Source organism: Gorilla gorilla, chromosome 3 (genome assembly GCF_029281585.2).
Source record: "Gorilla gorilla gorilla isolate KB3781 chromosome 3, NHGRI_mGorGor1-v2.1_pri, whole genome shotgun sequence".
Taxonomy (NCBI): domain Eukaryota; kingdom Metazoa; phylum Chordata; class Mammalia; order Primates; family Hominidae; genus Gorilla; species Gorilla gorilla.
The window spans coordinates 190,402,478-190,416,734 of NC_073227.2; the positions used below are offsets into that span (position 1 = coordinate 190,402,478).

Here is a 14,257-nt window from a genome sequence, read left to right on the forward strand (position 1 = left end):
CATTCTTCTCAGCACCACATAGCCCTTATTCTAAAATTGACCACATAATTGGAAGTAAAGCACTCCTCAGCAAATGTAAAAGAACAGAAATCACAACAAACTGTCTCTCAGACCACAGTGCAATCAAATTAGAACTAAGGATTAAGAAACTCACTCAAAACCGCACAACTACATAGAAACTGAACAACTTGCTCCTGAATGACTACTGGGTAAATAAAAAAATGAAGGCAGAAATAAAGATGTTCTTTGAAACCAATGAGAACAAAGACACAACATACCAGAATCCCTGGGACACATTTAAAGCAGTGTGTAGAGGGAAATTTATAGCACTAAATGCCCACAAGAGAAACCAGGAAAGATCTAAAATGACACCCTAACATCACAATTAAAAGAACTAGAGAAGCAAGAGCAAACAAATTCAAAAGCTAGCAGAAGGTGAGAAATAACTAAGATCAGAGCAGAACTGAAGGAGATAGACACAAAAACCCTTCAAAAAATCAATGAATCCAGGAGATGGTTTTTTGAAAAGATCAACAAAATTGATAGACCACTAGCAAGACTAATAAAGAAGAAAAGACAGAAGAATCAAATAGATGCCATAAAAAATGATAAAGGGGATATCACCACCAATCCCACAGAAATACAAACTACCATCAGAGAATACTATAAACACCTCTACGCAGATAAACTAGAAAATACAGAAGAAATGCATACATTCCTGGACACATACTTACATAATTAATACCTGGAGACTTTAACACTATACTCTCCCAAGACTAAACCAGGAAGAAGTTGAATCCCTGAATAGACCAATAACAGGCTCTGAAATTGAGGCAATAATTAATAGTTTACCAACCAAAAGAAGTCCAGGACCAGATGGATTCACAGCTGAATTCTACCAGAGGTACAAAGAGGAGCTGGTACCATTCCTTCTGAAACTATTACAATCAATAGAAAAAGAGGGAATCCTCCCTAACTCATTTTATGAGGCCAACATCATCCTGATACCAAAGACTGGCAGAGACACAACCAGATAATTTTAGACCAATATCCCTGATGAACGTCAACGCGAAAATCCTCAGTAAAATACTGGCAAACTGAATCCAGCAGCACATCAAAAAGCTTATCCACCATGATCAAGTTGGCTTTATCCCTGGGATGCAAGGCTGGTTCAACGTACACAAATCAATAAACGTAATCCATCACATAAACAGAACCAACAACAAAAACCACATGATTATCTCAATAGATGCAGAGAAGGCCTTCAACAAAATTCAACAGCCCTTCATGCTAAAAACTCTCAATACACTAGGTATTGACGGAACATATCTCAAAATAATAAGAACTATTTATGACAAACCCACAGCCAGTATCATACTGAATGGGCAAAAACTGGAAGCATTCCCTTTGAAAACTGGCACAAGACAGGGATGCCCTCTCTCACCACTCCTATTCAACATAGTGTTGGAAGTTCTGGCCAGGGCAATGAGGCAAGAGAAAGAAATAAAGAGTATTCAGTTAGGAAAAGAGGAAGTCAAATTGTCCCTGTTTGCAGATGACATGATTGTATATTTAAAACCCTATCGTCTCAGCCCCAAATTTCCTTAAGTTGATAAGCAACTTCAGCAAAGTCTCAGGATACAAAATCAATGTGCAAAAATCACAAGCATTCCTATACACCATTAACAGACACACATAGAGCCAAATCATGAGTGAACTCCCATTCACAATTGCTACAAAGAGAATAAAATACCTAGGAATTCAACTTACAAGGGATGTGAAGGACATCTTCAAGAAGAACTGCAAACCACTGCTCAACGAAATAAAAGAGGACACAAACAAATGGAAGAATATTCCATGCTCATGGATAGGAAGAATCAATATCGTGAAAATGGACACACTGCCCAAAGTAATTTATAGATTCAATGCCATTCCCATCAAGCTACCAATGACTTTCTTCACAGAATTGGAAAAAACTACTTTAAAGTTCATATGGAACCAAAAAAGAGCCCACATTGCCAAGACAATCCTAAGCCAAAAGAACAAACCTGGAGGCATCATGCTACCTGACTTCAAACTATACTACAATGTTGGGTACAAGCCCCCCAAAATCTGGCCATAAACTGGCCCCAAAACTGGCTATAAACAAAATCTCTGCAGCACTGTGACATGTTCATGATGGCCATAACGCCCATGCTGGAAGGTTGTGGGTTTACTGGAATGAGGGCAAGGAACACCTGGCCCGCCAAGGGCAGAAAACTGTTTAAAGGCATTCTTAAGCCACAAACAATAGCATGAGCGATCTGTGCCTTAAGGACATGCTCCTGCTGCAGTTAACTAGCCCAACCTATTCCTTTAATTCGGCCCATTCCTTCATTTCCCATAAGGGATATTTTTAGTTAATTTAATATCTATAGAAACAATGCTAATGACTGGCTTACTGTTAATAAGTAGGTAAATCTCTGTTCGGGGCTCTCAGCTCTGAAAGCTGTGAGACCCCTGATTTCCCACTTCACACCTCTATATTCTTGTGTGTGTCTTTAATTCCTCTAGTGCGGCTGGGTTAGGGTCTCCCTGACCGAGCTGGTCTTGGCACTAAAAGGCTACAGTAACCAAAACAGCATGGTACTGGTACCAAAACAGATACATAGACCAATAGAACAGAACAGAGGCTTCAGAAATAATGCCACACAACTATAACCATCTGATCTTTAACAAACCTGACAAAAACAAGAAATGAGGAAAGGATTCCCTATTTAATAAATGGTGCTGGGAAAACTGGCTAGCCATATATAGAAAGCTAAAACTGGATCCCTTCCTTACACCTTATACAAAAATTAATTCAAGATGGATTAAAGACTTAAATGTTAGACCTAAAACCATAGAAACCCTAGAAGAAAACCCTAGGCAATACCATTCAGGACATAGGCATGGGCAAGGACTTCATGACTAAAACACCAAAAGCAATGGCAACAAAAACCAAAATAGACAAATGGGATCTAATTAAACTAAAGAGCTTCTGCATGGCAAAAGAAACTACCATCATAGTAGTCAACAGTCAACCTACAGAATGGGAGAAAACTTCTGCCATCTACCCATCTGACAAAGGGCTAATATCCAGAATCTACAAAGAACTTAAGCAAAGTTACAAGAAAAAAACAACCCCATCAAAAGGTGGGGAAAAGGATATGAACAGAAACTTCTCAAAAGAAGACATTTATGTGGCCAATAAACATATGAAAAAATGCTCATCATCACTGGTCATTAGAGAAATGCAAATCAAAGCCACAATGAGATACCATTTCACACCAGTTAGAATGGCAATCATTAAAAAGTGAGGAAACAACAGGTGCTGGAGAGGATGTGGAGAAATAGGAACGCTTTTACACTGTTGGTGGGAGTGTAAATTGGTTCAACCATGGGTGGAAGACAGTGTGGCAATTCCTCAAGGATCTAGAACTATAATTACCATTTGACCCAGAAATCCCATTACTGGGTATACACCCAAAGAATTATAAATCATGCTCCTTTAAGACACATGCACACGTATGTTTATGGTGGCACTATTCACAATAGCAAAGACTTGGAACCAACCCAAATGCCATCAATGATAGACTGAATTAAGAAAATGTGGCACATATACACCATGGAATACTACGCAGCCATAAGAAAGGATGAGTTCATGTCCTTTGCAGGGACATGGATGAAGCTGGAAACCATCATTCTCAGCAAACTATCACAAGGACAGAAAACCAAACACCACATGTTCTCACTCATAGGTGGGAACTGAACAATGAGATTACTTTGACACAGGGCAGGGAACATCACACACTGGGGCATGTTGGGGGGTTGGGACCTGGCAGAGGGATAGCATTACAAGAAATACCTAATGTAAATGATGAGTTGATGGGTGCAGCAAACCAACATGGCACATGTATACCTATGTATCAAACCTGCACGTTGTGCACATGTACCCTAGAACTTGAAGCATAATCAAAAAAAAAAAAAAAGAAGACTCAATGAACAGTTGCCTACAAGAAACAGACTTCACCTATAAAGACACACACAGGCCAAAAATAAAGGGATGAATAAAGATAGTCTATGCCAATAGAAACCAAAAAAGGGCAGAAGTAGCTATGCTTACATGAGACAAAATAGATTTCAAGACAAGAACTATAAAAAGATACAAATAAGGTCATTATATAATTATAAAATGGTCAATTCAGCAAGAGGATATAACAGTTATAAATATATATGCATGCAATACTGGAGTACCCATATATGTACAGGAAATATTATTAGAGTCAAAGTGAGAGATAGCCCCCAATACAATAATACCTGGAGACTTTAACACTATACTCTCAGCATTGAACAGATCATCCAGGCAGAAAATCGACATAGAAACATCAGACTTAGCTGACTCTAGTAGCACTGCCTAGGGGTCATCACAGCTCTGCAAGGAGCAGCAAAAGAAAAGTAAAAAAAAGAAAAGAAACATCAGACTTCATCTGTATTGTAGACCAAATGGACCTAATCAATATCTACAGAACATTTCATCTAACAGCTGCAGAATACGGCTTCTTCTCCTCAGTACATGAATCATTCTCAAGGATAGAACATATGTTAGATCACAAAACAAGTCTTAAAACATTCAAAAAACCTGAAATTATACCAAGTTTCTTCTCTGACCACAATGGAAGAAAACTAGACATCAATAACAAGAGGAATTTTTGGAAACTATACAAACACATGGAAATTAAACAATATGCTTCTGAATAAACAGTGGGTCAATGAAGAAATTAAGAAGGAAATTGAAAAACATTTTGAAACAAATGATAGTGGAAACACAATATACCAATACCTCTGGGATACAGCAAAAGCAGTACTAAGACGGAAGTTTATAGCTATCGGTCCCTACATCAAAAAAGAGGAAAAACTCCAAGTAGACAATCTAATGATCCATCTTAAAGAACTACAAAAGCAAGAGCAAAGCAAGCCCAAAAGTAGTAGAAGAAAAGAAATAATAAAGATGAGTGCAGAAATAAATAAAATAGAAACAAAGAATACAAAAGATCAATGAAATCAAAAGTTGGCTTTTTGAAAAGATGAACAAAATCAACAAACCTTTATCCAGACTAAGAAAAAGAGAGAAGACCCAAGCAAACAAAATCAGAGATGAAAAAGGAGGAATTATAATACAACTGATACTGCAGAAATTAAAAGGATCTTTAGAAGCTACTATGAGCAGCTGTATTTCAACAGATTGGAAAACTTACAAGAAATGGATAAATTTCTAGACATATATAACTGTTTGGAGGTTCCTCCAGAAACTAAAAATATAGCTACCATATGATCCAGCAATCCCACTGCTGGGTATATATCCAAAAGAAAGGAAATCAGTATATCAAACAGATATCTGCAGTTCCATGTTTATTGCAGCACTATTTACAACAGCGAAGATTTAGAAGCAACCTAAATGTCCATCAACAGTTCAATGGATAAAGAAAATGTGGGACATATACACAATGGAGTACTATTCAGCCACAAAAAAAGAATGAGATCCTGTCAGTTTCATGTATGGAACTTGAGGTCATTATATTAAGTGATATAAGACAGGCACAGAAAGACAAATCTCACATGTTCTCACTTATTTGTGGGAGTTAACAATTAAAATAACTGAACCCATGGTGATAAAGAGAGCAGAATGGTAGTTACTAGAGGCTGGGAAGGGTGGTGGTGGTGAGTGGTGGGGGATGGTTAATGAGTACAAAAATACAGTTAGACAGAATGTATATGATCCAGTATTTGATAGCACAACTAGGTGACTAGAGTTAAGTCAAGAATAATATATTGTGCATTTAAAAATAACTAAAATAGTAGAATTGGACTGTTTGTAATACAAAGAAAGGATAAATGCTTTATGTGACCCATTTACCCTCATGTGATTACTATGCATTGCATATCTGTATCAAAATACCTCATGTACCCAATAAATATATACACCTACTATGTACCCACAATAGTCAATAAAACATTAAGAAAAAAGAGCAATTGACTGAGAGGAAAGGCAAAGACGACCCAAAATATACAAAGTGGAAATTCCCAAAGACTGGAGAAAAAAAAACAGAATACTAGATGCCCGGTATGGTGGCACATGCCTATAATCCCAGCCCTTTGGAGGCTGAGGCAGGCAGATCACTTGAGGCCATGAGTTCAAGACCAGCCTGAGGAACATAGCAAGACTCCATTGTTGTTAGAAAAAAGAAAGAAAGGGAGAAAAGGAGAAAGGGAGAAAGAGAGAAAGTGCGGGGCAGGGGGAGAGAAGGAAGGAAGGAAGGAAGGAGAGAAAGAAGGGGGGAGGGGAGAAGGAGGGGAGAGGGAGGGGAGAGGAGGAGAAAGGAGAGGAGGGGAGGGGAGGGGAGGGGAGGGAAGAAGGCAGGCAATAATTCAAGAGTACTGTCCTAAAATTGAGAGGATAAAAAAAGACTCCTAAAACTGACAGGGGAAAAAAAGACCGGAAGCTACATATTAAAAAGATATACTATGATGAAGACTACAAAACCGATGAAAAAATTAAAGAACAATAAAGAGATATCTCAAACTTATGGACAGGAAGCTTCAATATCATTAAGATGTCAGTTTTTTTCCAACTTGATTTTTGGATTTAACATAATCCCAGACAACCCAGCAAGCTCTTTTGTGGATACAGACATAATAACTCTAAAGTTTATATGGATATACAAAAGACCCAGAATAGCCAATACATAATTGAAGGAGAACAAATTTGGGGGTCTGACACTATGTGACTTCAAGAAATACTATAAAGCTACAGTAATCAGGATACTGGGGTACTGGCAAAAGAACAGGAAAAAAGTTGAATGGAATGGATAGAGAGTTCAGAAATGGCCCCATACAAATATAGTCAACTGATCTTTGGCAAAGGAGCAAAGATAATTCATCAAAGAAGGAATAGTATTTACAATAAGTGCTGCTAAAAAAACACTGTACATCTACTTATGAAAAAAATGTATCTAGACACAGACCTTATAACTCTTCAAAAATATTTACTCCAAATAAATCACATAACTAAATATAAAATGCAAAACTAGGCCGGGTGCAGTGGCTCACACCAGTAATCCCAGCACTTTGGGAGGCTGAAGCGGATGGTTCACTTGACCTCAGAAGTTTGAGACCAGCCTAAGCAACACGGAGAAACACCATCTCTACAAAAAATACAAAAATTAGCCAGGCACAATGATGCACACTGGTGGTCCCAGCTACTTGGGGGTTTGAGGTGGGAGGATCACATGGGCAAACCCTCTCTCTACTAAAAATACAAAAATTAGCCAGGCATGGTGGTGCATACCTGTCGTCCTAGCTATTCAGGAAGTTAAGGTGGAAGGATCACCTGGGCCCAGGGAGGTTGAGGCTGCAGTGAGCCACGTTGGAACACTGCACTCCAGCCTGGGCAACAGAGTGAGACCCCATCTCAAAAAAAAAAAAAAAAAAAAGACAATGTCAAGAGAACATGAAGATAAGCCACAGACTAGAAGAAAATACAGGTTGACTATCTCTAATCCAAAATGCTCCAAAATATGAACCTTTTGGAACATTGTTATAATGCCCAAAGGAATGTTCATTGGAGCATTTCAGATTTTGGATTTATGGATTAGAGATACTCAACTGGTATAATGCAAACAGTCCAAAATCTGAAAAAAAACCCCAATCCAAAACACTTCTGATCCCAAGCATTTCAGATAAGAGATACTCAATCCGTATTTGCAAAAGACATATTTGATAAAGGACCATTAACCAAAATATACTAAGAATTCTTAAACTCAACAATAAGAAAATAAAGTACCCAATTTAAAAATGGGTGAAAGATCTCAACAGGCAACTCACTAAGGTATACAGGTGGCAAAGCAGCATATAGTAAGAATCATATGAAAAGAGGTTCAACATCATATGTTATTAGGAGATTGCAAATAAAAACAACAACAAGATACCACTACACAGCAACTAAAATAACCAAAATCCAAAACACTGACAACACCAAATGCTGGAGAGGACATGGGAGTAAAAGGAACTCTCATTCATTCATTGCAAAATGGTACAGACACTTTGGGAGACTGGTGGTTTCTTACAAAACTAAACATACTCTTACTAGACAATCCAGCAACTGTATTCCTCTGTATTCACCCAAATGAATTGAAAACTTAAGTCCACACAAAAACCTGCTCATAGATGTTTATATCATCTTTATTCATAATTGCTATCACTTGGAAGCAATCACGATGTCTTTCAGTACATCTTGAAAGTGAATAAATAAACTGTGGCGCATCCATACAATGTAATATTCTGTGCTAAAAAGTAATGAGCTATTGAGACACAAAAAGATTACAGAGGAACCTTAAGTGTATATTACTAAGTGAAACCATCCAATCTGAAAAGAGTGCATACTGTATGAGTCCAATTAGATGACATTCTGGAAAAGACAAAACTATGGAGAGAGTAAAATAATCAGTGGTTGCCAGGGTTTGGAAGAAAGGGAGGGATAATATAAGCAGAGCACAGGGGATTCTTGGGGCAGCAAATTCTTGTCTAATAATAGTGGTTACATAGCATTATACATTTGTCAAAACCCAGGGCAATTAAAGCACCAAGAGTAAATTTTAATGTAAACTATACACTTTGGTGATAATGATGTGTCAACATTGGTCTATTGATTAAAACAAACGTACCTCTCTGGTGTAGGCTATTGATGGTGGGGGAGGCTGTGTGTGTATGGGGGAAGGGCATATACAGGAACTCTGTACTTTTCACTCAATTTTGCTACGTGTATTACTCCGTTTTCATGCTGCTGATGAGGACATGCCTGAGGCTGGGAAATTCATAAAAGAAAGCGGTACAACTGAACTCACAGTTCCACATGGCTGGGGAGGTGTCACGATCATGGCAGAAGGCAAGGAGGAGCAAGTCACATCTTACATGGATGGTGGCAGGTTAAAAAAAAAAAAGCTTGTGCAGAGAAACTCTCATTTTTTAAAAACCATCAGATCTCGTGAGATCCATTCACTATTACGAGAATAGCATGGGAAAGACCTGTCCCCATAATTCAGGCATCTCCCACCAGGTTCCTCTCATAACACGTGGGAATCATGGGAGCTATAAGATGAGATTTGGGTGGGGACACAGAGCCAAACCATATCACTATGTATCCAAAACTCCTATAAGAAAAGGTCTATTAAACAAACAAAAAAAACCCACTATGTACTGTACTAGAAAAATAAACTCAATGCCAAAATATATTTTAAGAAAATGATTGGACTTTAAGTAAAAAGAAAGATATACTCTAAGCATCCAAGCAAAAAGACCAAATCACTTATAAGGTAAAGAAAATAAAACTGCCATCAGACTTTCTGCAGCAATGTTTTATGCCAGAATATAATTAAACTATATATTACAGTCAAGGAAAAAAAAGTAAGCCAAGGATTTTACATGCAGCCAAATCGACCCTCACAAATAAAGTCATAAGACAAACTGTTATGAAAACGGAAAATCTATGAGTGTAGTGTTCACACAAGTCCTTCCTAAGGAATCTATTACAAAAAGAGTTTCAAGCAATCAGAATGACTAAGGAGACACTGACATAAGAATTGGAAGACTAAAATAAAGAACACCAAGGATCTTTTATGTTTCTCATTTAATACACAAAACAAGCCTTGATAGTAGTGTTTCCATTCTACACATGGAGGAAATGAATGCCAAAGTCAGACGAACTTATCCATTGTTGCTGAGCAAGTAATAAAGCCAGGATTGGAACCAAAGCCCATTCTCTTTCTACCACATGAAGCTACCTCCACATACACATGAGCTAAACCTTTGTCTTTGCATATACTAGAATAGCATACTTCCTGGAATTTCATTCTCCCCCTTATCTACCTAATGAGTTATTTGAAAAAAAATCTTTGATACACCCAAAAATCGCTTATTCTCTGTGGCTTTCCCTTACCCAAAAGGGCCATATATATTGTCATTAATAAAACCGTATGGTACTGATAAAGAAAAGCCACCTCATCTGTGGTCCCAAAATTGCTTATTGTCTTGTGGCTCTCCCTTACCCAAAAGGGCCATATGTGTTAAGATTAATAAAGGCATGTAGTACTGATAAAGTAAAGCTACCTCAGCTGTGGCCCCAGAGCATTTCACAAAAAACATCTGTAACACAGATTTTGCCACATGTGATTTCGATGATGGTAAAAACTGTCACTTCTTTGGCTTAAAATCCCAATACAGAGCATATTCGTGCCAGTAAATGTATTTGGGAGAAAAAGAAGAGGGCAGATAACAGGTCTGGGATGTCTTTCTTGACTATACAAGATAAAGTTAATTACCTAAATATCTCTGCATTAATTCTGAACTTTGTGGGTACTTTTTATTCTTGTCCTTTTCACTCAATGTTATTATTTGTTTTCATTTTTGTCTGTCCTCTGAGAGCAAGAATGATCTTTTTTTCCTTTATAGCTTACCATCTAACATATAATAGTGAACACAACTAAGAAGTGTTCAATAAATAGTTGGTGACTGAATGAAGAGAAATCATAAGTTATTTCTCAGTTCCAATTCTGTGCAAATGGATTATGATGAATACGAAGAATGAAAGCCCAATTTTTATGTGGTTTAAGTATTACTGTACACCAAATTGCATATATTTAAGCAATAAAACTTGACATCAAGGAATCAGAATCTAATATTTTAAAAGTAATAGTGTTAATGAGCATCAGCATATTATAGAGCTTTTAGACTACAAAAAAATCTGAATTTTTTTTCTCATTTTTTTCCAGAGAGTTTTGCACTGCAGAGTAAAATTATTATTATTATTTAAAAAAATGTTAGAGCCTGAGGCATTTTTGTCTTGAATAAAGCCTGGAACATTTTGAAAAAGTTACTAGTATTTTTAATTAGTATTTGGCATACAACTGCAAAATTTCCTTATATGAAAATGTGAACAAATTAATTACAAACACATACACTTTTTGCCTTTTTTGCAGATGACTGTATTTCTCAATTCAAATTGTTTTCTCCCTTTAATATTAAAGAAAATAACAGAATTATTAGCAGCCTACTTTTGCCACTTCAGTAACATGTGTATAGGTTCATTTCACTGGCTAATTCTCAGCAACTGGCTAATTCCATTATTGAACATATCAGCAGTGTCATCTCCTAGTGTCATCTTATTTTTCCACCAGCTCTGGATATGAGTGTCACTCGAAGCTTTTTAAGGGGAGACAGAGAAAAAGAGTGAGAGAGATAGAGAAGGAAAAAGAACACAAAAGTGCAACACACATTCCTGCCTAGACACAACTTCTAAAAAGAGGAAAAGTACACTTCACTTCCTCATCATTTAAACAAGCTGTTTAATCTGAAAATACCTGTTTCATACATAGCCACTCTTCTTGATGCATAGCTGTAATACCAAAGGCCACAAAACTTATGGATCAGGAATATTTCCTCCTGCCTCATGACAACTCTCCTTCCCCAGTCCTAGAATTAATAATGTCTGTCATACCTACTAAAATACCTTTTAGTCAATCTCATTCTTGAATCCATATCAAAACAGACACAATTCATCTCAGTGCATTTCTCCTATATCTGTTTTCATGTAAAACATCATTCTGACTTTTCCAACTCCACCCATACACACTTCATTTTCCTTTTAGATCCCATCCAGGTCTATCAGGTCAAAACTCAAGACTACCATTTGGACAATCCCCCTAGAAAACACAATCATTCTCAATCTAATTTAAAAATTATTATAACAGAAAGATAATTAAAAATAATTCACTTAAAATGGAAACATCTTAAAATACATAATTAGATTTTTAATAATATTACTTCTAGTATAGAAAAACTACCAGTTTCTCCTTACCACTTCTAATAGTTGTATTTTCTAATAGTTCTGTCTGAAGTTGTAGTTCAGCTTCTCCAAGTATCTTTAGAACAGAATCTGTCGGACTTTTCCCCCAGGCTCTTCTTGGAGATCCATTAGGACCTAATTTAATAACTTCTCCCACTGTATGTCCTATAAGAAAAATATACAAAGAAACAATTTTCAATAACAGTATAATAATACTGCATGGTAAGGCAGATTTTGAGTCTTTTATCCAATTGAGTGGTTCATGAGAAAAAAAGGTTATATCACAAAGACTTTCAGGGAAAGAATGATGAATAATGGCGAGAACAGAAGCAAATGAAACTAGCAATAAAAATATATCTACAATTGCCTTGTAGAATATGAATTAAATTCTAGTTTTGGGGAATATAAAAATAGGAAAAAAACATAAATTAATACAGACTGAGTATCTCTTATCTGAAATGCTTGGGGCCAGAAGTGTTTTGGATTTTGAATTTTTTTCAGACTTTGAAATATGTGCATATACATAACGAGAATCTTGTTGATGGGACCAAAGTCTAAACATGAAATTCATTTGTTTGTTTTTTAAGAGATAGAGTCTCACTATGTTGCCCAGGCTAGTCTTGGACTCCTGGGCTCAAGTGATCCTCCCACCTTGGCTTCCCAAAGTGCTGGGATTATAGGTGTGAACCACCACAAAGGGCCTCATTTATGTTTTACATCCATTTTATACACATAGACTTGAGGTAATTTTATATAATATTTTAAACAATTTTGTGAACAAAACAAAGTTCGTATACATAGAACTATCAGAAAGCAATAGTGTCACTGTCTTGGCCACCCATGTGGGCCCTCTATGGTTGTTTGGCATCACCATCATTCCTGACTGTGAGTTTATATGCTGCTAATAAGCAATCATTTTCTTACACTTGTTCACACAAAAATACTTCATAGTTAAAAAAAGAGAGACATACCATTACAGTGAAAAAATGTGTTTAAGATAACTAAGCAGCACAGTATTATCACCAGAATACCTGAGAGCTGTTAAGCAACCGCAGGCTTTCAGTCTCCACCCACGAAACTGGATTTTGATTAAAAGGTTACTCTATGCTGTCTTTCATTTTATGGGCAAAAAGAAATATCAGAAGCAGCTGAGGGATCAGAAAGGGATCTGAAGGGATGAGAAGGTATTCTATCAGATAGCTTTCTAAAATGGCTGGAGGGTCTTTTTGTCCTTGGGGATGCTGAATAAACCATGTGTTGTGTACCTTCACTTTGACTTTGACACATCACATGGGGTCAGATGTGGGGGTGTCACACTGGTACTCAAAAGTTTCAGATTTTGGGGCATTTTGGATTTCAGATTTTGGATTAGAAATGTTCAACCTGTATTATGTTTCTATAAAATCTTTATGTGAAAAAATAGAAAAAACTAAGATAAGTAAATACAATTGGGGGAATATAAAAATAGAAGAAACAAATTAGTATTTCATTTCTATATATTAAACAGAAAAAATAGAAAACAAATCTTAAAATAAACATACATATGGATTAAAAAGCAGAGAAAAGTATTTCTAAGAAAATTTGTCCTGCTTTATTTATCATAAGTAGGCAAATAACTGCTACTTCCTTACTGACAATAATAATTTGGGGTAAATCATTTTAATAACATTTATCAAAGCAATATATAAAAATTACATACTGAAGTTTGAGTCTTTAGAATATTTGGTAATAATATATGAAGTATACAGGTACCTAGTAGTAACATACAGGATATAATATTATGTATTATGAGGCATAAGGTATATAGACATTCAATGGTAACCTAATACATATTGATACAGTTAATGTACCAGTTCCATGAAAGTACATGCAAATTAGCAGATAATAATTAGTTTCATACAGCCAAAATGATTACCAAGAGGAATTTCTTAAAGGATGGTTAAAATAGAGTAGAGAACCCAGAAATAGACCCATAACTTACAGTCATTTGATGTTTGACAAATATGCCAAAGAAATTCAAAAGGGGAAAAAGTTCTAACAAACAAAACTGGGATAACTAAATGTTCATAAGAGAAACCCTCCTGTCCCCCCCACCACTGGAATTTAACCCCTTCAATGCAGGGAGGGAAAACAGAGGTGGAGTCAATGGTCTCTCTGAGCTGAGGAGGTGGAAATGGGAGTCTAGGGAGGCCAAAGTGGCTAGTGTTTGCAAGATAGGAGTACTGAAGTAATACGTTTCACAGAGAGAGAACTCAGGAAAATTGTAAAAAGCCCCTTTGAGTCTTTACTTGAGTACTGATCAGCATATCAGTACATAATGTGTAAAGAAATTTTAGAGAA

The 14,257-nt window shown here is 36.5% G+C and overlaps 1 protein-coding gene across 13 annotated transcripts in view; it reads right to left on the bottom strand.

Annotated features, from left to right (window-relative positions):
• Positions 1–14,257, bottom strand: part of NEK1 (NIMA related kinase 1) — a 211,149-nt gene that overhangs the window by 57,923 nt on the left and 138,969 nt on the right. For all 13 annotated transcript variants that reach the window (XM_055385781.2, XM_031010079.3, XM_055385778.2 and 10 more), the window contains one exon: positions 11,930–12,082. In XM_055385781.2, the coding sequence (XP_055241756.2) occupies positions 11,930–12,082 (153 nt within the window). The remainder of the gene's footprint in view (positions 1–11,929; positions 12,083–14,257) is intronic.